Below are 23,631 nucleotides of genomic sequence, written 5' to 3' on the forward strand. Positions count from 1 at the left end.
AGGCCCTCTGCCTGGTTCCCTGTAACCTCACTTCTTGCCATGAGGGAACTGCAATGAGGGTAACCTTGTTTTAAGGAGCCATTGGGTGCCTAGTTTATATATCTGAGTTTCTAACACTGGACTGGCAGAGTTTCTAAATGCAGAGTGCAGGTGGCAGCTGCTAGTGATACTGACTCAGCAACCTAGGAACCCAGAAAGCTGATAAAACGTAGGCCATCATTCCGGCTTGTTCAGGATTTTGCATGCTCTACCATCAACCTATGGCCCTTTCTCATTTGAACTCTTACTGTGTTTCTATCCAGATCTCTTGATCCAGGCGACTTCCACTGAAAACTCCTCAGGAGGGACTCTTCACACACCTCCTCCCATTATTCAACAAAGGTTGCTTTGTCAGTTGATTAAACCAATGAAAGTTCACAGCCATAGTAAGTACCAATGCATGGACGCTGAATAACAAGAACACCTACTGGTGAATTGTCGAAGAGGAATGGTATTAGAATAAAATGCCTTCTGGCTGTTCCATGGTACAGTGCTCCCCACTTGGTCAATTACAGTTATAATCACATTTCTGGTTTCCTCGACCAGCTGAAGTTTCCTTTATCCGTCTTCAAAAATGACTCCAGGACCATACAGCAACATTAATTTCACCCCAGCCCAAATGTAGTATTTCTGAAAAACTGGCAGGAGAAATTGACAGGAAAACCTCTTGCATATTTATGCCACAGTGGTCAATGGACTGAGTGCTCTTAATAACTCTCCTTTTCCTTGCCCTCGCTTGGAAAAGCTGCCAAAGCTTTGCTCTCAATTCTGACTTTACCTCAAAGGGATATTGCTGGAAACCCACGTATTGCTAGAATGCACCATTAAATCCCTTGATGAGTCTGTAATTGGACGCCACAGCATGTGCAGGAGATCCAAGTTTAAATTTATTAGGCAACAGTCAATCCCAGATGTCTCACAAGGAGAGCTCTCCTTGGGCTATTTGAATTGTTTCTCAGAGGCACTCTTGTTGAAAGAATGAGTGGAAAATGTAGCCGCCCAGTTTACTCTTCCAAGACGCAGAAAGCTACATGAAAGGCATGCGAGCTCTGGTAGTGTATGTCACTGGAACAGATTGAAACATTACCGTATGTCACCATGTTCTAGTCTAGGCAGAAGTGCAATCGTTCATGAAAACCGGTTTGCAGAAATCACACTTAAATTCCAAGCCAGATTTGGGCATGCTTTCAAATCTTCCATTCATCTCCAACAAGCTAAGCAGTTGGCTCCTTACCTCTCTCGCCCTGACTTAGCCACTGTGATCCATGCGACGGTCACCTCCAGACTGGATTACTGTAACTCGCTCTACATGGGGCTGCCCTTGAGACTGATCCAGAAACTCCAGCGGGTGCAGAATGCCGCGGCGAGACTCCTTACGGGGTCCTCTCCGCGGGATCACATTCACCTGGTGCTATACCAGCTGCACTGGCTCCCGGTGGAGTACAGGATCAGGTTTAAGGTGCTGGTTTTAACCTTTAAAGCCCTATACAGCCTAGGACACTCGTACCTACGTGACCGCCTCTCCTGGTATGTCCCACAGAGGAACTTACGGTCTTCAAACAAAAACATCTTGAAGGTCCCAGGCCACAGAGAGGTTAGGCTGGCCTCAACTAGAGCCAGGGCTTTTTCGGCTGTGGCTCCGATCTGCTGGAACGCTCTGTCACAAGAGACTAGGGCCCTGCGGGACTTGACATCTTTCTGCAGGGCCTGCAAGACAGAGCTGTTCCACCAGGCTTTTGGCCAGGGCAAAGCCTGACTCCCTCCTTTGGCAATCTTCACAGAACTCTAGCCCAATGGTTGCCATCAATTTGATCAATTTGATTTGAATTAATTTTATAATGAAATGATTTTAGAATGTTGAATTATTTTATTGTTGTTAGCCGCCCTGAGCCCGGCTTCGGCTGGGGAGGGCGGGATATAAATAAATTTTATTATTATTATTATTTGCCATTTAGAAAAAAATATATATTTCACACAGATTGCCAAACAGTTGAAAGCAAAAACAAGGACTTCTAAGACTCAAGTCCACCAGCTTTGTTTACATAGAGGGCCTGTTGATCAATGTATCAGTGGGTGATTTGGAAAGACAAAGTTACCTGGGACAGGGACCTGGTTTTGGGGGTGTCTATGCTGTTCTTTTGTAATTTTTGGGGGCCTCTTTATTTACACGAATTGGATTTTTTGCTGTGCTCCATTTTCTCTCTGTCTGGTTCTAGGTCCTTCTGATTTTCCAGGTACCACCACATTTGGTACTCCTGCTCTTTGGTAAAGATAACTCCTTGATGTACATCTCTCTTGATAACCTTATTTCCATTCAGGCATTCCAGAGAGCCATTGGCATAGAGAGAAGAAAATAGTTTTTACTCTGGTCTGCAACTTGCCACACTCAGTAAGTCCTCCATCATCCTTTACCAAGAGCAAAAAGATGTTGGTGGTCACCAAAGCATGCAAGATGGAGCTTCATTCCATTAAGACCTGCTACTAATAATATCAACAAGTTGTTCTGCAGCTTTTCCTCACGTGCTGCTACCGCCTTGCCATAAAAGTGCCCTGCTGTCCACTTCATTGCAAACTTTTCTCCAGGAAGGACAAATCAAATTAACTCTGCATGCCAGGAAGAGATGTGCCTGCTCTCGGGTGTGCCAGCTTTGCAAATGCAAGGGGGCTTGATGCTCCTGGAGAAAAATGTGGAGGCACATATTGCCTCTCCAAATGTACCTCCACGCCCTCTCCAACATATACAATGAAGTGACAGAACAAGCCCACTCACTTCCTGGATGTTAAGTTTGTTCCTTAACCAACAACCAATACTTTGGCCACATCCAGAGAATCTCAGTTCTAAAACAGATTATTCTGCTTCCTTCTTTGCCACTCTCTTCCCTCCTCTCCCCACAGATTCTCATCACCCTATATCCTATTTTTTTTATTGTAACTTGCTTTTGCATTGCTGTGACGCGCTACTGGAAATTAATAAAACTCTCAACTCTCCCACTCTCCCCTCCAGTATGGATCAATCTAGTCAAGTTTGCCAAAAACCAATCTGTGATTTTGGTGGTTACCATTCTTCAGCTCTATCAGTGAATTTTTTTATAAAAGCAGTGCTTTTTTCCTGGAAGGACTCAGGGGTATGCATACCCCTAAAAAAATTGTGAATCTTTGTACTTTTGTCCATTTACTGTATTTATTTTCCCCGATTTGAACTATAAAATGGTGGTTTTTCTTGAGTCTAAATGAGAGTACCCCTAAAATTTTTTATTTATTTATTTATTTATTTATTTATTTATTTATTTATTTATTTATTTACGGCTATTAGCCCATAAAATATGTACAATCATAAAAAGCACAAAGGCTTAAAAACCGAAATATCTGACAACAGAAGGTGAACACTGCGATGCAAGGGTGGGTCATTGGGCAGAGCCAAATAACAGGATGTGGCCCGGAGAGCTCCAAGGGACGGTTCACAGAAAAAGGAAAACTGAAGACGAGATCCGACATGCACTCTCATCATAACTGCCCGATTAGATTTTGATGTTGTTTTTTGGTGGTTTTTGCGTGTGAGATAACCGCATTCAGGAATCTCGCCACCTGCAGAGTAACAGAGGGGTCTGTATCCTGCAAAAGCAGTGCGGCGTGTGACTCAACAGGCCTGCTAACCAAGCGCAGTAAAGCAGGGCCCAGGAATTTAGTCCTGGCTATGCTATGTAGGGGACAGTTGAACATTATATGTGGAAGAGATTCAACAGTTTTCCCATCACACACGCATAGCGGAGACACCAAACCCTTGGAAAATCTGTGGCTCAGCAGGTTCGATGGAAGGACATTGAACCTTGCACGAATAAATGCAAGTCGGTGTGGTACTGATGAAAGAGATGACATGTATGATGGAAGGTCAAGTGGTGGGGTTATTCCGTGAAATTTTTTTTTTAGGAAAAAGCACTGTATAAAAGTATGCCATAGTTCAACAAAATTGTGTACATCAGGGCTGTCCAACAGGTTGATGGTGATCTACCAGTCGATCGTGGGGTGCCCCTGGTCAATCCTGATCGATCACATGATCCTGATCAATTGCCCCTCCCCCCAAAAAAGCTGAACAACTTCAGTCAATCCATGAGTAGATCACTTCCAGTTTTTTTATATAGTGGGAGTAGTTTCTTGGAAGTTAGACATCCCTGGTCTACATCATTTGTATTATTCAATGCATGTAACCTCTTTGTTATTTTTTCTTATACAGCAACAGACCATACATTCTGTTTCCAACAAGAGACACACAGATGTTGCAATCCTATCCAATTCTGTGCCATTCCTCTGCTCCAGTTGCAACAAAACATGTCTCTCCTGCATCAGTCTCTACAGCCACAACGGGCGCTGCAACCTTCCAACAACTGGACTTCACCGCCAAAGGCATACTCTTCCATTGTCTCCTGAGACAGATGGATGCCAGCAATGAATAAGAAATACTGCTGTTATGAGAACTGCTCTGTTGCAGAACCAAGCCTCCCTCCCATCAATCTAGGCTGGAACTACAGAAAAGCCCTGTGTCCGTGTTTTAGCCTTCCCACAATCCATGTTTACTTTTTACATTGCGGCTGCCATTTCTAACACCGGACTATTATATGCTATGCTGTAAGAAGCTACAAAGCGCTTAAGCGAGCGGAATCAGCAAATCTGTTGAATTATGGAATTGTGACATCAACTTGCCTGGTGTTTCTTAGCCATCTCAAGGCTCTGTCAATCTAAAGGAGGACTGGGAAAGAAGACTTAGTGGATTAGTCACAACAGGCCATTAATCTCTGCATCCCCTATTTTAATCCTGCCATGACCAATGCGATTGAAAAAAAGAAATTCATTGTGAGCACATGACCACAAAAGCTCCTGCGCCGGGGTTCAAAGATACCTCGAAACCAGCTGAGGTCACAGTTTCTTTATTCAGTAATACTATTTCATAGGAATCCAGTAATTCCCCCAACTTTTCCTGCCTGTTATTTTAGAAGGGAGCCCCATTTCGGTGCTGCAGCAAATCTTCCATTACAGCCAAAGCACTTTATGCTAGTTTCATTTGATATTTCCATTGTAATTGACACATCACAGAAGTTTCATTTGGGGAAAGTGAATCCAATTTATTCTTCTTTTTAGGTACCATGCTGTGAGTACAGCAACATATAAATATTTTTTTATACTAGATAAAAAACAAAGGTGGGTAATTGTTTTCTGTACAAGGCAGTGACTAAGTTGTGATTCACACACCTTCTGTTTATCACAAGATTGCTGTTAAGTACCGTATTGATTGTTGGGTGGGTGAAAATTTTCTTCCTCCCAAATGAATATGTTAAAAAAAATATAAGTTGTAGAACTTATTGTGAATATCTTTTCTGGGAGTACTTGAGACTGGTTTTTAAAAGGGGATGTTAGCAAATGATTACCAACTTTTGTCATACAGGTATTATTAATAATAATAATAATAATAATAATAATAATAATAATAATAATAATAATTTATTTATATCCCACCCTCCCCAGCCGAAGCTGGGCTCAGGGCGGCTAACAACAATAAAATAATACAACATTCTAAAATCATTTCATTAAAATTAATTCAACTCAAATTGATGGCAACCATTAGGCTAAAGTTCTGTGAAGATTGCCAGAGGAGGGGGTCAGGCTGTGCCCTGACCAAAGGCCTGGTGGAACAGCTCTGTCTTGCAGGCCCTGTGGAAAGATGTTAAGTCCTGCAGGGCCCTAGTCTCTTCTGACAGGGCGTTCCACCAGATTGGAGCCACAGCCAAAAAAGCCCTGGCTCTAGTTGAGGCCAGCCTAACCTCTCTGTGGCCTGGGACCTTCAGGATGTTTTTGTTTGAAGACTATAAGCTCCTCTGTGGGACATACCAGGAGAGGTGGTCCCGTAGGTACGAGGGTCCTAGGCCATATAGGGCTTTAAAGGTTAAAACCAGCACCTTAAACCTGATCCTGTACCCCACCGGGAGCCAGTGCAGCTGGTATATTTTATTTTATTATTTTAAAATGTCTATACCGCCCTTCATGCAAAGATCACAGGGTGGCTTACAATATAAAAACAACAAAAATGTGTAAAATAGTAACAAACTTGAGAGGTGCCAAAACTGAGTTCCAGTGAGTTCGGGCTGAAAAATTGCCCTGATTGAAGCCATCACAAAGCAATGCCACCCACCCTTAACTCAGACAGTCACTCCAGAAGGATACAATGTTTGATGGTATTGAAAGTGGCTGAGAGGCTGAGGAGAATTAACAAGGACACATTTCCCCTGGTCATCTTTCAGGGTGACCAAAGCAGTTTCTGTTCCACAACTGGGTCTAAATCCAGCGCCTGGATCTGGTCTGCGACCACCTGCTCAAGCACCTTGCCCAAGAAGGGGAGATTGGCAACTGGCTGGTAATTACTTAGATTTTCTGAACCCAGGGAAGGTTACTTGAGGAGCAGTTTTACCACCGCCTCCTACAAGTTGGCAGGGATCACTCCTTCTCACAGGGAAGCATTCATCACCTCCCTGGACCAACCAGCTGTCCCCTCCCTGCTAGTTTTTATTAGCCAAGAACACAAGGGGCTGGAGAGCAAGAAGAAGAAGAAGAGTTTGGATTTGATATCCCACTTTATCACTACCCGACGGAGTCTCAAAGCAGCTAACATTCTCCTTTCCCTTCCTCCCCTACAACAAACACTCTGTGAGGTGAGTGGGGCCGAGAGACTTCAAAGAAGTGTGACCGGCCCAAGGTCACCCAGCAGCTGCATGTGGAGGAGCAGGGAAGCGAACCCGGTTCACCAGATTACGAGTCCACCGCTCTTAACCACTACACCACAAGAGGTTGCCCTAGCTGATCCAAGCACATTGTCCACATACCGGTAAGTAAAAACACACACACACAACTTAAAAAATTAAAATACCCCCATCTTCAATCTTTATAGGATCCATTTTGTTCAGCTGAATGTAAGGATTAGCTAGCAGAAACAATGCTTTTAATTTCGCTCCATCGCTTCATGGGCTGCAAGAAATTGTGGCCATATTATGAATGTTCTCTCTCACAAAACAGTGGTACCTTGGGTTACAAACTCTGCTAACCCGGCAGTAGTAGCTCGGGTTGAGAACTTTGCCCCAGGATGAGAAGGGAAATTGCACACTGGCCGCGTGGCGGCGGCAGCAGGAGGCCCCATTAGCAAAAGCGTGCCTCAGGTTAAGAACAGTTACGGGTTAAGAATGGACCTCTTAAGTTCGTAACCCGAGGTACCACTGTACCACTAACAATAATAAATACATTTCTATCCTAGGGTTTTCTACTAGTTCTTACTCATGTTGTCTCACTTTCATTGTCACGCCTTCATGTGGGTGTTGTTGTTTTTTTACGGGGTTTGTGTGTGTTTTTAACAAAAGCTGCAACTGACAATTTATGACTACTGTGCTTTTTGACATTGAGAAGGTTCTGCAAGGAGGCACAGTGGTGCAGAAACAAAAGAAGGAGTTCCATTCAGAGGAATGTACAGCTGAATACACCTGAAAATGCAGCCTGTGAATAAGATACAGAGTGAAGCATTTTAGCAGACACAATGGACTCCGTTCTAATCCATGAATCAGACCTCTCAATACTTTTCAGTCATAGTTTTATGTTCCATCTCAATCTCCCAACCTTCCATCACAGTCTAGCTCAATTATTCTTAACTAGAGCCATGGGCTGCCATACACCCCCCAGGGAATATATAAAAATCAGGAGGGGATTCAGAACTTTTTTGGGGGGGGGTGTGATCTGAATTTCAGAAAGCCCCTTCTCCTCTTTTGTGATGGCTTGTGATAGCTTGAAGGGAAGAGTTGTCATTCATCTCTACCCCAGCAATTAAATTACTAGAACAAACAGGGATGCCTCCTTCTCCTCCTCACTTGGGGGTGGAGGGGGGGGGAAGCATTGCAAACTAACACTCTACCTATTTACAACGAGACTAAGTATGTTGTGATGAGCTTGGCTTGAGCAGCTTGGGTTTCATGGCCCAAGCTGTCTGCAAATATCAAACCTAACATTAGGGAGTTGGCAAATGGCCATCAGCTGCAAAGGTTTCAATGAATGCGTACCTGAGATTTGTGCGTTCTATGCATATATCATGGGATGCAAGCGGCGCTGTGGGTTAAACCACAGAGCCTAGGGCTTGCTGATTAGAAGGTCGGCGGTTCAATTCCCCATGACAGGGTGAGCTCCCGTTGCTTGGTCCCTGCTCCTGCCAACCCAGCAGTTCGAAAGCACGTCAAAGTGCAAGCAGATAAATAGGTACCACTCCGGCAGGAAGGTAAACGGTGTTTCCGTGCGCTGCTCTGGTTTGCCAGAAGCAGCTTAGTCATGTTGGCCACATGACCCAGAAGCTGTACGCCGGCTCCCTCGGCCATTAAAGCGAGATGAGCACCGCAACCCCAGAGTCATCCATGACTGGACCTAACAGTCAGGGGTCCCTTTACCTTTATGCATATATCATATACCTATAGCCACATATCACAGACCATCCAAGTGTCCCTATTTTCCAGGGATGGTCCCAGATTTAAAGAAGCCATTCTGGTTTCTGATTTGATCGCGAGATGTCCCACTTTCCCTTAGGACGTTCCTATTTTCCTCAGAGAAATGTTGGAGGGTGTGCATATCAGAATAAAGTTTCCTTGCCCAAAATGCTACTTTTTTGTTCTGTTTGTTTTGTTTTTTGTTACTAAGCAAATGAGGCTCTAGAGTGGTTTTCATAGGGCTCCATGGGATGAAGTGTGGGACAAATCAAAGGGGAGGCTATTGAAGATGGTGCAGAATGCTGTTGGGAAAAGGACTGGCATTCTCCACCCCCATCAAATCTGACCGGCCTTTACCCAATAGCAGCGTCAATTACCATTGTCCTAAATGTAAAATTACTGGCTCGAACATCACAGTAGCTGTTAAGGTCATTTCTAATAAAACTATTAGCATGTGATCCCCTGGGCCTAGCAGAGTACAGCTCTGATTACTGAGCAAAAGTACCAAGGCGACTTAGTGTGCAATAGCCAGAGCAGAGAATTTAGCCTCTAATGATCCTGCTGATCCCTATCAACAGAAGGATACACAGCAGATTTATTTTTTCCTCTCTGAGAAGCACTTAAAACTCTTGGGCCCACTATCTCCTTCTGAGCCATGCAAAAGGCAGATCAAGGCCCAAGTCAGAGGCTGTCAAGAACTGCTCCCCACCCAAAGGTATGTTAAGGTAACCATCAGTATGACACGTTTTCAGACCCACCAAGTGTCCCTGTTTTTCATAGACAGTCCTGGATTCACAGAAGCTGTCCCGGTTTCTGATTTGATCCCAGAACGTCCCACTTTTTCTTAGGGTGTCCCTATTTTCATCAGAGAAATGTTGGAGGGTATGGAGTTGTGTGACCCCTGAGCCAAGGAGATAAGTAACTTTCCAACCTTTGGAAGACATCTGAAGGCATGTCTATATAAGTATAAGGAATAAGGTATAAGTATAAGGTATAAGGAAGTTTTTACAATGTTTAACGTTTTATTATATTTTGATATACTGTATGGTGGAAGCCTCCAATATGGCTGGAGCAACCCAGTCAGGTGGGTGGAGTAATAATAATAATAATAATAATAATAATAATAATAATAGTCCCTATTTCCATTGGAGAAATGTTGGAGGGTATGGGTTTTGAAGTTCTGCCTTAGAAATAAGTCATACCATCTAGCTTTGGTAGCAACCAGGCACTCAGCATATTCTACAGGACGAGCACAAGCTCATCTGCTGCTAACCTTTCAAACATGGACAAGGAAGAATAAAGATGGACTTTTCCCAGTAGTGATGTATGGAAGTGAGAGCTGGACCTTAAAGAAGGCTGATCGCCGAATAATTGATGCTTTTGAATTATGGTGCTGGAGGAGACTCTTGAGAGTCCCATGGACTGCAAGAAGATCAAACCTCTCCATTCTGAAGGAAATCAGCCCTGAGTGCTCACTGGAAGGACAGATCCTGAAGCAAAGACTCCAATACTTTGGCCACCTCATGAGAAGAGAAGACTCCCTGGAAAAGACCCTGATGTTGGGAAAGATGGAGGGCACAAGGAGAAGGGGACGACAGAGGACGAGATGGTTGGACAGTGTTCTCGAAGCTACCAGCATGAGTTGGACCAAACTGCGGGAGGCAGTGGAAGACAGGAGTGCCTGGCATGCTCTGGTCCATGGGGTCACGAAGAGTCGGACACGACTAAACAACTAAACCACAACAACAAAGGGACTAGCAGTAAGCACAGAGGAAATACATTAGGACAGCAATAAAAAGCCTTGCATGTAAGAATCAGGAGCAAGACACTGATGCAAAAAGCAACTTTTTTTGCACACACTCTCATGGTGTTTCTTTTATGCATCTGTTACATTTGTACCGGGCATCACATTTACACAGTTCACACATGCAAAAGATTTCGGCTTGCACTGGTCTCTCAGATGTTCACAGTGCTTGTGGAAATGGCTAGGTGCCCAGCAGCCTGCATAGATATCAGAATCCCCACTACTGATATGGGGAATGTCTAAGGAACTGTCAGGCAGCGGAGGAACCAACTCCCATGGCAGGTTGCCAGGAACGGACGAGACAAGGAAAAGTCCCATCAGCTTTTATTCAATATTCACAGAGAGAGGCTCAGGAATACAGCCTCTCGGAATAATGGTGTTGTCCTGAGTCACTCTCCATCCCCTTTTTCTCCCACTTCCTCATTCATCATCTCCTCTATGGGTGGTGCTGAGGACCTTTTGCTTCTCAGCCCTTTGCTCTCCTACTTTCAAGGCCTGCCGTGTTCTGGGAGAGGGGGGGAATGCTTTCTAAATACACTGTGTCCATCAGCTGTTGCCCTCCTGGTGATTCCGCCTCTTCTTCCTCCTCTCCCATTATTTCCCAGCTTTTCCCCTCATCTGCCTCTGAGCTGTGACCTCCCTCAAACCCCTGTTGTAATTCTGAACTGTCTTCTTCTTCTCTGGAAGGGTCAGGCTGGGGAGGTGGTCTCCACCATTCTTCCTCTGCCCAGTCCCTGACAGGAACACATGAACTTGCCAGTTTCAGGAAAACCACTACCCTTCCAAATAATAACTGCCGAATTCACTGTGGACATGCTCTGTGGGAGGGCAGAAAAGCTTTTAGCAATTAAAAAAAAAAATGTTGTAGGATGGAAATCACTTAACAAATCCTGCAAACCGAAATCCTGTGCAAGAAAAAAACGTCCACTTGCCCAATGGGGCTCGATCCCCTCTCCTCCCTCCACCCCACGTGCACCCCCAAATTCGCTTGTGGGGGCGAGAGAATCCCCAGAACAGTGCACAGAGGAAGGGGAGGGGAGTGGGGATAATTGCATCCGGCAAGCTGATATGCTTGTGCAGGCAAAACATTTGCAATAGTGTGACATTGAATTCCACCCTAAGAGTTATTTATTATCAGCAGCTTGCAGAAAGCCACATCTGACCATGTGTGGTAAGCATTGCATTCAGACAGCTAGGCAAAGAAGCGTTGAAAATGTCAGCTGTTTACTTCTTTGGGTTCATGGTTGACACAGGCAGACAGGCAAGCTCAGACAGACAGACAGAACTAGCTAGTAATTCCTGAAGACCCTAATGGCTCTGAGCTGTACTGTAGAATATTGAGAACCTATTGCCCTCCCAAGGTTGCTGGACTCCAACTCCCATAAGTCCCAGCAAACATAAACACTACCCAGGGATGATGGGAGTTGCAGTCCAACAATATCCAGAGGACCATGGGTTAACCATCCCTCATCTGGGGCAAAACAAAGAATAAATCATTTTCATTTTATTTTACTGAAAATACATGTATTCTTCTCATTAGCTGACTAAGAGAACTCTGCCACCAAGTAGTCGTCAAACCCGACTGAGACTCTTGTAAGATAGTGTTCTTAAAATAAATTTGTCTTTAAGGTCTGAAGTGGTAATTTAATTAAGAGTATGATTATAAGACAAAACTCAAAAATAGTTAACAAGAGAAAGATCTTGTCGTCTTGCAAGACACCAGCTGAGATAGCCTTTAGCCTCTGGTTTAGCCATCTGATAAAAATAATTCCAATAGAGAATGCACACCATAATTAAACTATCCTTCTGTGACATATCCCCAACAGCTAAAAATATGGAGATTTCGGCAATTAAAGGGCTCGTTCCGCAGATGCTGTCCAGACAACGTGATACATGGATGCCCAGGTGATGTGGGCGGTGCAGCTCTGAGAAACTCCCAAACATACTTATAGGGAGCAGGATTTTGTCCGGTTACAACCCACTTTAGATACTTAGAACCCTAAAGTGCAGCAGTCTTCTTCAGCCCCACTTCCCCCTAGCCTTGCTGTGTTGAGCAGCAAGGTCTGAAGGGGGCATATAAGTATTTTGGCCTGAATGTACCTTCAAGCTTCCCCACAACTCAGAATCTGAACCACACAGGTTCCCAGAAGAACTGCAAGAAAAAAGAAGGTAAAAGCAGTGTTTTTTTCTAAATAAAAAATAAAAAATGCTTAGGGGTACCTCTTATTTCCCTGCTCATATTGAAATACCGCAATGAGCCCAAACTTAGATTTTCACAATATGTTTAGGGGTATGTGTACCCCTGCATCCCCTCAGAAAAAAGCACTGGGTAAAGGACCCCTGGACCGTTAAGTCCAGTCAAAGGCGACTATGGGGTTGTGATGCTCATCTCGCTTTCAGGCAGTGGGAGCCAGTGTTTGTCCACAGACAGCTTTCCGGGTCATGTGGCCAGCGTGACTAAACCACTTCTGGCACAACAGGACACCATGACGGAAACCAGAGAGCATGGAAATGCTGTTTACCTTCCCACTGCAGTGGTACCTATTTATCTACTTGCACTGATGTGCTTTCCATCTGCTAGGTTGGCAGTAGCTGGGACAGAGCAACGGGAGCTCACTCTGTTGCAGAGATTCGAACTGCCGACCTTCTGATGGCAATCCCAAGAGGTTCAGTGGTTTAGACCACAGCGCCACCTGTGTCCCAGTTCCCAGTCATGGGAAGAACTGTGAGCGTGTTGAGGCAAACACACCCGCAACACCCTTTTCGATTTTACGACTCAGTGTGGTGAGGTCAAAGGAGCAACGTCCTGCACCCCCTACTTGCTTAGAACTTTAACACCCTTAGACAACTGGTGAGACGGAGCCCTTCAGTACAGGCAACAAGCATTTTAAGCACATCCGATTGACCTGCGACCAGGCGCATTATGTCACCCCCAGAATTGGCTGGGAAGCAGGCTTAAACATGCCAGGAATGCAAGCCCCATACAAAATGGTTGTTGCTTGTTATCTGGTTTTGGTAGAATGCCCCTCTCTATCTGCTCTACTGAAAGCAATGGAAGATGCAATAATTAAAGGGACCCCCCCCAAGGAATGGGTTTAGAGCAGGCATCCCCAACCTGCGGCCCTCCAGATGTTTTGGCCTACAACTCCCATGATCCCTAGCTAACAGTGGTCAGGGGTGATGGGAATTGTAGTCCAAAACATCTGGAGGGCCGAAGGTTGGGGGTGCCTGGTTTAGAGTACTAGGCACATCAAGTTGATGGATTATGCCAAAATGGCCATAATGACCAGAAGAATCAGGAAGACCAAAATTTTTATATGGAATGGCAAAATTTTATAACTTATTTTAAAAACCATTGTAAAATTGTTAGTAGGATTGGAATAACACTTGCAGTTTAATGGTGGATTTTGGACACAATGGAGAGGTAAAAGATTTTGATTATCATAAAAGATGCAGGAGGAAATGATTAACAATAGGACCCACAAAGGGAAGGAGGGAAGTCCAAGAGATTCATTGGAATCTTGTTTTTATGTTTGGATATGTGATTGTAAAATTTTAATGTGAAAACCCAAATAATTTTTTTTTAAGAGCTGGAGTACTATGCACTTTCTGAGATGTTATCGTTATGAAGAACACTTGATTTGCAGATTTTTATTATTATTGCACAAAGATGAAGTGAAAATTATTATAATTTTAAAAGGAAGTGAATAAATAGAGGTAGTCAAATGAAACCTATTCATTTTGTTGTTGTCTTTTTGCTATCGTCATCGCAATTATCAATCTCATTTTTATCCTGCCCTTCCTCTAACCAGTGATCCCAGGGTAGGTTATGTAACACAGAGAAACAAAACAATATGGCCCATCAATAAAACATTAAAAATGTAAGATTCATAAATATTTCATCCATCCCATCTCTGTAAATCCCAGTGACCTAGATATATTGAACTCCTACACCATTAAAAAGCCTGGAAGAAGAGATTCTGCAATCATAGATGCTTTCTTGATTGTCACTATAAATGCCTTATTCCCCATCCAAGGGGAATCCAAGGATTGCTGGAATGTGTAACATGAAAACTTTGCCAAGTGTGCGAAGAGGAAAGTTCTGTATGTGTGGCTTGTACTGTGCGCATGGGAAGAAATAAACATGGGTTGGCTACACACTGCACACATTGAAAAGCAGAATGTGGTATATACTATACCTGTCAACTGTCCCGATTTGACCAGGACACCCAGGAATTACAGAAGCCATCCCGGAATCTGAATGGATCCTGGAATGCCCCGTTTTTGGTAACACGGGAGTTTTGTGTTGTATTTTCCTAGCTGTTTTCATGGATCATGCCACCATTGCTCAGGGGACAAAATCGGGGGCGGTTCTAGCCTCATGGAGGAACAGAAGCCTGAATGTGTATAAAAGGTGTCCCCTTGTTGTGTCACACGACACCCACTGGTGTGAAGGAAATTTAGTGTGACATGGAAGTATATCGATCAAAAAGTCACAATTCTATGACACAAGAGGTAATAGAGCAAAAGGAACATTTAAGTCTTCAACAGGAAAGCCAATACAATAGACCCCATGTCTGAATACACCCTAGGCCTCTACTGCAACCACACCATATTTCCAACACCTTTCCTCACTTATGATATGACCAGTGCTTTTTTCCCTGGGGGTACTCAGGGGTACGCATACCCATAAACATTTTGTGAATCTACGGGAGAAAAAACTATTTTATTTTATTTTTAAAAAAATTAGTTTCTTCTCTAGCACGGTGAATCGTCAGTACCATTGCTACTCCCGATGGCGGCCTCATTTCCTGTCACACTGTTTCCTGAGTCTCAGACGGAAGCAAGCGTTTAATGTGTGAAGTAGTGTGGAATGTGGATGTGTGTTGTTTTAATGATGAAAGTTTGGCCTCGTGTGAGCCAGTGTGGTGTAGTGGTTAAGAGCGGTAGTCTCGTAATCTGGGGAACCGGGTTCGCATCTCCGCTCCTCCACATGCAGCTGCTGGGTGACCTTGGGCCAGTCACACTTCTTTGAAGTCTCTCAGCCCCACTCACCTCACAGAGTGTTTGTTGTGGGGGAGGAAGGGAAAGGAGAATGTTAGCCGCTTTGAGACTCCTTAAAGGGATATCAAATCCAAACTCTTCTTCTTCTTCTTCTCCTCGTTGAGAGGCAGTATTTCAATATGAGTAATGCATGTTCCTTGTACCTTTTTCTATTTACTGTATTTATTTTTCCCAATTTGAACTATAAAATGGTGGTCAAAATGAGAGTACCCCTAAACATTTTTTTAGGAGGAAAAAAAGCACTGGATATGACAACAATTAAAAATCTGCTTTGTCGTCCACAAAGACCTTCCAGTGACTAGTTTCGTTTTGCTTGTTTTTCTTTGGTATGTCTAGTGTTGTTGTATTATGATATACTAGTACTGCTGTTCTTTCTACATTTTAACAATAAAAGGTATTAATCAAAACAAACAAACAAACAGAACATACGAGTTCTAATTAGAAAGGAAAAAATCCCTACCTCCATCTTTCTCTATTGTAGTACGAAACCAAGTATAACATGAGTTTGAGTAGGTTGTGCATAATTTTGCTCCAAGAATTATTTTGCCATTGTGTAAACAAACTCTTCATTTTGGTACTACAATCCACAAAGCCATTTTACTCTATGACCACCATTTTGACTCAGTACATAAAAATGTATCATTTTGCTTCTAATCGAAGAATCCAGCAATTCTTAATAACTACCCTGAACAAGGGATCAGTAGAGATCCAGCATTAGTTCACCTATGGAGTGCAATGATCTCCAGCTCAAATACCACACACCTGTGGATACAGGTGTAACATGAATATTTATATAAAGCATGATTAGGGACACATGCAGGCTTAATAACAGGGCACTACCCATGTGTCAACAATTTCTGATTTTACTTTAATGGTCAAAAATAAATTTACCACTAGGAAGGTGACCAGGCTTCAGATATTGCCACAGTGTTTCTCAAATTTGGGCTTCCAGCTGTTGTTGGACTACAACTCCCATCATCCCTGACCACTCATCCTATTAGCTGGGGATGATGGGAGTTGTAGTCCAACAACAGCTAGAGACCCAACACTAAATCACCGTTCAGTGCAGCATGAATGAGCCAGGGTGGGCTTCAGGCATGCATTCCATTCCCTTCCCTAATATAATTAGGAGGAGGAGACTAGAAGCATCTGCTTCTGGATTTAAACTAACCAACAAGGATAAACTGAAATTAATAATTATGGAAGCAAGCCATGGTGATAAGTTCATGGTTTCCAATCCTGTATTCAACTGCACATCACTTTGAATTCCACTTTGGTAGACTTAGTTGGTAGAATTAATGAACACGATTAATGGATGTGGTAAGTCAATCATGAAGCATCAGTTCATTTCTGAAATTGAGGTACTTCTGACCTGGAAGCTTCCATTTCTGAATCTCAGATACGAGTAACATCACTGTGGTTATTCAGTGGTGATAAAATACTCTGCACATGGCCAGAGCCGCTCTCTCCTATATTCACAACAGGCTTGAAGGAAGCACTCTAGCAAGGCATGGCTTTGTGACTGAGGGCCCCAAAGAATGGCTTACACGTCAGACAGAAGTTTTTTAGATGTGCAGAGACACAAACATGACCGCACCAAAGTAACACCTTAATGTTCTGGAGCATTACTGAGATGTATTTCATTCTTGTATGCTTCCATCTCATGAATTTATCAACACCTCATCAACAATTTAGCGCACTGCTAATGATCCTTAAGACCAACTGATTTTCACACTTAATGGTGTCCGTCCAGATTGAGCACATAACAGTGTACCTAATTGTAACAGCAAGCTGTGTGGCAAATATTAGGTACTCTAGTCAGGAACTGCTTTTTACTGAGACACCATTGTCCAAAACAAAACATCTCACCAGAATGCCTGCCGCTCTGGTATGTTCGTAGTGCCTATCGCCAATGTTTAAAGCAGAGACTCTGTTGTTTTCCATCGCACCTGGCTGACTCCTTCCTAACGTTATGCAAACATTACCCAAGGCTTGTGCAAAATAAATGACAGCGCAGAGAAATGTGTCAGCCATTATGTGATCGGGAGCATCCCACCTACAGCTGCAAATGTTGCTGCTAATTAATCTGTCGTGGCATTACACGGAAAAAGGGATTTGGGCCAAAGGAGCACAGAACACGTAATCCATATGCCTTTTACTCAGTGTCACGATTATCTGAAGGTCCCTGGGAGCGGCAGCCGGGTGGGATCTCATTTTAGCATCCTTGTTTTGACATTGTTTCCTTGGCACAACACTCAATTAATAATGCTTTACTGTAGCATCATTAGGGGGGCTGGAGACCGTGACAGCATCCGACTTCCTGGGAGGATCGGGTTTTCCACAGCACTCAGATGCCACATTTCAGATTATTATTATTTTATTTAAAAATTGTCTATTCTGATAATCACTCAGGTCTTAGAAAATGACACCTACAAGATGCAAAAACCCAACCACCACCCCTCCTGCTTTTTACCAGAAATAGAAAACATCCAGTACGCATGAAAAGTACGCATTATTTCATGAGCAAAAAATAAATAAACACTGCCAAGCTTCCAATATAATGCAGAGATGAAGAACACCACAATTTATCCACTTCTCTCTATCAAAACCACTTCTGGCTAATGTAAACCGTGCCAACACTTCAGTAACTAAAACCCTGGCGTTAACTGAATTACCTGTGTGACTCGATGAGGAATGTTAAGCAGCCAGGGATTGGCAAAATGATAATGAACACATTTTGTTCCCCCATATGGAGCACCCTTAACACACCTTCTGAATTTAAGTGGTCTGCCACAACGCTTCAGGTACCACTAATTTCCATTGCAGAGCCCACCCAGCCCCCCTTTGCTAGGAAGGCTGTTAGCAGAAAACTGCTACAATGCTAATTTCAATTATGTAAAGGAAAAAAGAATGTTTACCCAGATTACTTGCAGTGTAATGGCCATGATTAAATGGCTATTACATTGTAGCCAAAGGTTCTCCAAGCCTATTCCTAGGCTCTTAAAACATATTTTTATGACAAACATGGTCAAAAAAGCCCAGACTGCTATGTTTAGCTGATTTGCCACAATATCATTCCAATGGGACCTTCCCCATGCATGGAAACATGCCTACATGCCTATGAAGGTAAAAGCACAAATCCTGTCACTAATGCTGAATCCTATCCACCAACAGAACAAGCAAGCAGCCAAAACAAACAGCTGCCTCTACCTTCCTAACCTACCAAAGGAGGGGGGAAATTGATTTGAATGTTTCAGCTGGCAAATGTACATTTCCCCTCATTTTAGACATTGCTACAGATATGTAAACCTTTAGAAATATTTTCCTTTGCTTCCAGTTACCTATACTGCACATCTGATATATATATATAGAGGGGGGGGGGAGAGAGAGAGAGGGTTTCATTCATTAAGTTGTCAATGGTGAAAAAATTCATAGCAGGATTCATTCTATGCTCTAACACTTCTTCCTTTACCCAGCCGTGTCAGTAAAGCTACCAGCACACACACAATTTGAGTCAAGTAGAAAAGACGGCTATCAAAGGATGCTCTCATACCCTGGACCATATGACAAAACAGGTAAGTGCATCCCATGCACAAAATATCAGCTTGCTATTTGGACTTAGTGTGGTGTTGTTTTTACTTTTTCTTTCCTTCTTTGCCACACTGACATTTGGGGTTTTTTCATTTCCACCAGGCCTATCCAGACTTCTTCTTCTTAATTTATTTTTTAATGCAAGCCCCTATTTGAAAAAGAAGCATAGGATGAGCCAGTTGTTCACCCTAGTCACCACCACCAAATCCCTGGGGTCGAAACCTTCAGGATAAGATTTATGTTGGCTTTGATGCAACTTAATAAAGCCCTCCAGATGGAAGACTTGGGCACAGGTGGCGTGAGCCACAAGCGGGAGACAGCAGCACTGGCAGACCTACAAGAATGCTCTTGAATAGACAGGGCTCCCAGTGGGTATGCAACTCCTTGCCCTCTCACGTGTGGGAAAGCAGGAGAAAAATCAAGCTTGCTCACTGCCGCATTCGTTTTTGCACCAACTATTACATCAGGTAGCTTTTGAAGAATAGTGAGAGTGTGGATGGTTGCAGAGCTTTCCCTCCCTATAGCAGTTCTTGGCCCAGCCAGTAGGGGGTGGTATTGCAGTGTGCCCCCCCCCCACCTCCCCTTGCAACAGCACCTTGGCTTAGAGCAACAACAGCAGAAGATGGTGGAGAGGGTTTCCGACCTGATGTCGCACAAAATGAAAAGGGCTGGGGGTCTTCAACAGAAAAGCAACTGAGAAGGGAAAGCCCTGCACCTCTCCAAACGAGGCTGGGGGAAAAAGGGGACAGGCTGGTGCATGAGGTGAGAAATTGCCAAAGAGCACAGAGCAGCTGCTGTTGCGAGGCGATTTCCTGAGGGGGCTTTGGACGCTTCTGCCAAATAAAGAGGAGGGGAAAGCAAGAGCAAGCGAGGGCTGGGAATTTATCTTCCTACCTCCTCCACCATGCAAAAGTTATTAGAGCTGAGAATTCCGAGAGGCTCTGAACACAAGCATTCCAAACCCAGAACATGGCAAGTCTGCAAGGTTGGCCAGCGAGGCAATGGATCAGTGTGTGAGATCAGCCTCAGATGACACCACTCTGGAGGAGGGCTGCCAGGGCAAGGCAAGAGCCAAGCGTAGCTTGGAGGAGTGGAGGAAAACCAAAGAAGATGGAAGTTGAAAGGCTCGCAGTTTCCAGAGCACAGCGGGTGGCTAACTTCAAAAAAATGGGGGCTGCCAAATCCTAGCCCTGCCAAACAGCAAGGAGAAGCAGAGATCTGGTTCAAGCCAACAAGCCTGAGACAGCGGGGAGGGCTATGTTTTCACTCGCTTGGCAGAAAAGGGCCTCCCCCAGGGGCTTTCATGCTTGCTCCAGTGGCTGCTTCACCTCTGCTTTCAAGCCGGAGGGCAAAGGCATCTGCCTTCAGGGAAGGGAATCAGCAGCCAAGGTCCCCCTCGGGGGAGCAGGGGGGTGTTTGAAGTGCCTGAAACACCAGATCCGAGGGTCCAGTCCTCCTCCCCTATTGCTCTCTCTGGCTGGGGCGTTAATTATTCCAGCGCGAGTGACGTGACAAATTAAACGAGGCGGCCAAGGCTTCTGAAGTAGAAAGAGCATGTCTTCTACTAAGAATAAATTGCTGTACTGTAATCCTAAACGCCAGGCGCCAGGCCGTGGCTGGTCATTAATTGGGCAGGATCTTTTTGACAACTGGAATTACCTGCAAAAACAGAACAAAACAAAAAACAGAGGAGGGGAGAATGACGGAAGGCCAAGAAGCACAGCGTTAGGTGCCCAGCCAAAAGGAGGCGAGGTGTCAGGAACAGATACCCCCACCCCTGGAGGAATAATTTGGGCTGCGGAGGGGAGGTGGGGGGGAGAGAGGGAGGTGTACAGCATCTCCAATCAGAAACCAATGCTATGGAAACCCTGAAATGTCCCAGAAAACAGAGCTGCCCTCCCACAGCAAGAAGTTGAGCAACTTTCAAAAGCCACAACGCATTCAAGATTAATGAAGCAGAGCAGTGCATTTATTTCAGCCAACACACAAGCCTAGTAGATGAGAGGGATTGGAGGGTGGGAGCTCAAACACCACTGCCTTTCTTTATTACAACCCATGCACAGAGCCCCAAATAAAACAACAGGGACAGACGCTCTTGGGAGGGGGGGTGCGCGATTCCGCACACTTTTAAAATCAAGGCAACACTGTTAATTTCAAAACGTATACTGCTTTGCACGTAATTGGGAGGGGAGGGGAAAGGGAACCCGCTCGTTCTGTTTTGCTGCGTACCTGAAATGCAGATGATGAAATTGGCTTGCAGAAGAAAGAGCACCTCCCAAACAATTTCCATCCTCCGATTCTCATGCCAAGTGCATCCCTCGGCGAAGAAAAACAAGGATCAATATCGCAGTTTGGACGGACCCAGAAAACCCCCTTTCGGACTCGCAGCCTGTATTCCCCAGATGTGCTGACACATGTCCGAGTTCTCCCTCCACACAGCTCAAGCGAGATCCCTTCTCTTCCTTCGCCCTCCAGCAGAGACCAAGGAGCCAACCGCCGGCACCAGCTTCTTCTTCTTCTCCTTCCTCCAGGAGAGCGAGAAAAATCCACCAGATCTCCCAACAAGACATAGACGGGGGGAAAAGCCCGACCGCTGCTCCCCGCTCCGGAAAGTCTCTCTCAATTCCAGGGGACCCGAACTGCCAAGTTGTCCCCGAACTCTGCACGCCTCACTGGGGCATCACCACGGCAATCACACCATCCCGGCGCCTTCCTCTCCAGCTCTCTCACTACAAAATGATGACATGGAGATTAATATACACATTGCAACGGATTTTAAGCTTTTCGCATGGTTATTTCACCTACATCTAAACCAAGGAGAGAGGGCGAGGGAGAGAGGGAGGGAGGGAGGACAAAATACCAAGCGCAGGTTTCCTTGCCAAAAGAAAAAAAAACCCCCCAAAAAACCCCACAGCTCAAGCTCCCGTTAATTCTCCAGCAAAGCAACGGAGATTTTCCGCAATGCAACTGCAGGGGTCGTTCTTCCCTCGCCTACAGATATTTCTCCCTCCCTTCTCTCCATTTCTCCCCCTTCCTTTCTTGCAAAGCTATTGGGGAGAATTCATAGTGGAAGCAAGCAAATAAATAAATAAATAAATAACTGCGGAGCCAAGCCTCTCTTCTCTTCCTCTCCCCCCCCCCGCAAACAGACACACACACACACACACACACACACACACACACACACACAGACACATTCATTCCCAGTCTTTACTTGACACTTTTAACCACTTGATTAGTTTATTGGGGTTAATGAAATCGGCAAAGCGTCCAAAAATTAAGGCGGGGGAGAGGGGGGCGCGCGCGGAGGAATGGCTGTTTTTCTTATGTTTAATTTAAACATCAACTGTACACACAAGAGAGGCTCCCCGCTTCTTTAACTGACTTGAGTGCACACTGGTTTCCCTCCTCCCGGACCCAAGCCCCCTGTTTACAAGAGCGAACCTCGATAACCCAGAAAATATGCAACGCCCTTTTTCTCTCTCTCTCTCCCCTTCCGAAATCTGCATGCAGATAAATAAATAAATGAAACGATTACCCATTGCGCGAAAACCGAAGAGAAACTGCTAAGAGAGTTCGCAAAAGTAGCAGTTGCCTGAGCGGACCCCCGCGGTAACACAGCGCAATCCCAATGCGTGTCTTACTCGGGAGTAAGCCCCATCGAGTTCAGTGTGGGACTCAACACTCCATGGTAAGGGAGTACAAGCTTGCAGCCCTTTAAGGCTTAAACGCACTTACCTCGGAGTAAGTCCCACCGATCTCAACGGGGCTTGCTCTTGACTAGACCTGTGTCGCGTTACGCCGCCATTCATTTAATATCTCCGCGGCGCGCGGTTGCATACTTACCCCTCCCCAAAGCTCCCGTTTCCCCTTCACCTCATATGGGACGCGGGCATCATTCCTCTTTCAGTTTTCCTGCAGTGCCCTCACCACACATACGATAAATAGCGAGGACCCAGCGGCTGCCAGACAGCCCCTTCGCTTTGGGTACAAAAATAAAATGAAACCACACTTTCACGGCGATTTTCTCATGGGGATTCTCCCTGCCTTTCCCCTCCGAGTCCAGGGAACCGCGCGCTCCGGGCTCCAAAGCGCCCGAGCCAACCTCCGACACTCCGCCAGCTCAATGCGCTGCCGAGGCAGGGACCGAGGCGCAAGGCAGAGGCGCGCGGGGACGCGAGCGCTCCGCTACGGGAGGCGGCGCGTGTGGCTCAAAAACCAAGCGGCAGCAGCAGCAGCAGCAACGGCGGCTGCAGCGGCCATCCCAGGTAGCCTTGGCTCTTGACTGCAGCCCAAGCTGCAATCCCGGCTCTTTCTGGGGACCTGGGATTGAGGGCGAGCCGGGGAAAGCGCAGCGGAGGAGCAAGCAATCCCTAGCTGCAAAGGAAGGCGGCGGCTCGTTCCGTGCGCAAAGCATCCAGGCGTTGTTCTCGGGGCAAGCTTTCTTTCTCAGTTCTTTGGGCCATTGCAGGTTTGTTTTTTTGTTTTGTTTTTACACACTACATTAAAGCGGAGGCAGGTTAATGGCGGAGGGGCGTCAGAGCCCCAGGAAGAAGCTGGAGGGGACCAGAAAAGCAGGGCAACTTTCAAAGCGCACAGACGGCCCCAGGTGGTTTAAGGGCGCATCCAGGC

The 23,631-nt window shown here is 45.1% G+C and overlaps 1 protein-coding gene across 3 annotated transcripts in view; it reads right to left on the reverse strand.

Moving 5' to 3' along the window:
* CA10 (carbonic anhydrase 10) overlaps window positions 1-23,421 on the reverse strand; it is a 339,679-nt gene extending 316,258 nt beyond the window's left edge. Inside the window, exons 1-2 of one of the 3 annotated variants that reach the window (XM_083490417.1) lie at window positions 22,876-23,421; window positions 21,229-21,728 (exon numbers count right to left, since the gene is read on the reverse strand). In XM_083490417.1, coding sequence (XP_083346543.1) covers window positions 21,229-21,289 — 61 coding nt within the window. In that variant the 5' untranslated portion in view covers window positions 21,290-21,728; window positions 22,876-23,421. Of the gene's footprint in view, window positions 1-21,228; window positions 21,729-22,537; window positions 22,556-22,737; window positions 22,817-22,875 lie in introns of those variants that run through there. The other 2 variants (XM_083490418.1, XM_083490419.1) reach the window with 2 other exon arrangements.
* Between the last annotated feature and the right edge of the window lie 210 nt (window positions 23,422-23,631).

This window comes from Podarcis liolepis, assembly GCF_965112155.1.
Source record: "Podarcis liolepis genome assembly, chromosome: 2".
Classification (NCBI taxonomy): Eukaryota; Metazoa; Chordata; class Lepidosauria; order Squamata; family Lacertidae; genus Podarcis; species Podarcis liolepis.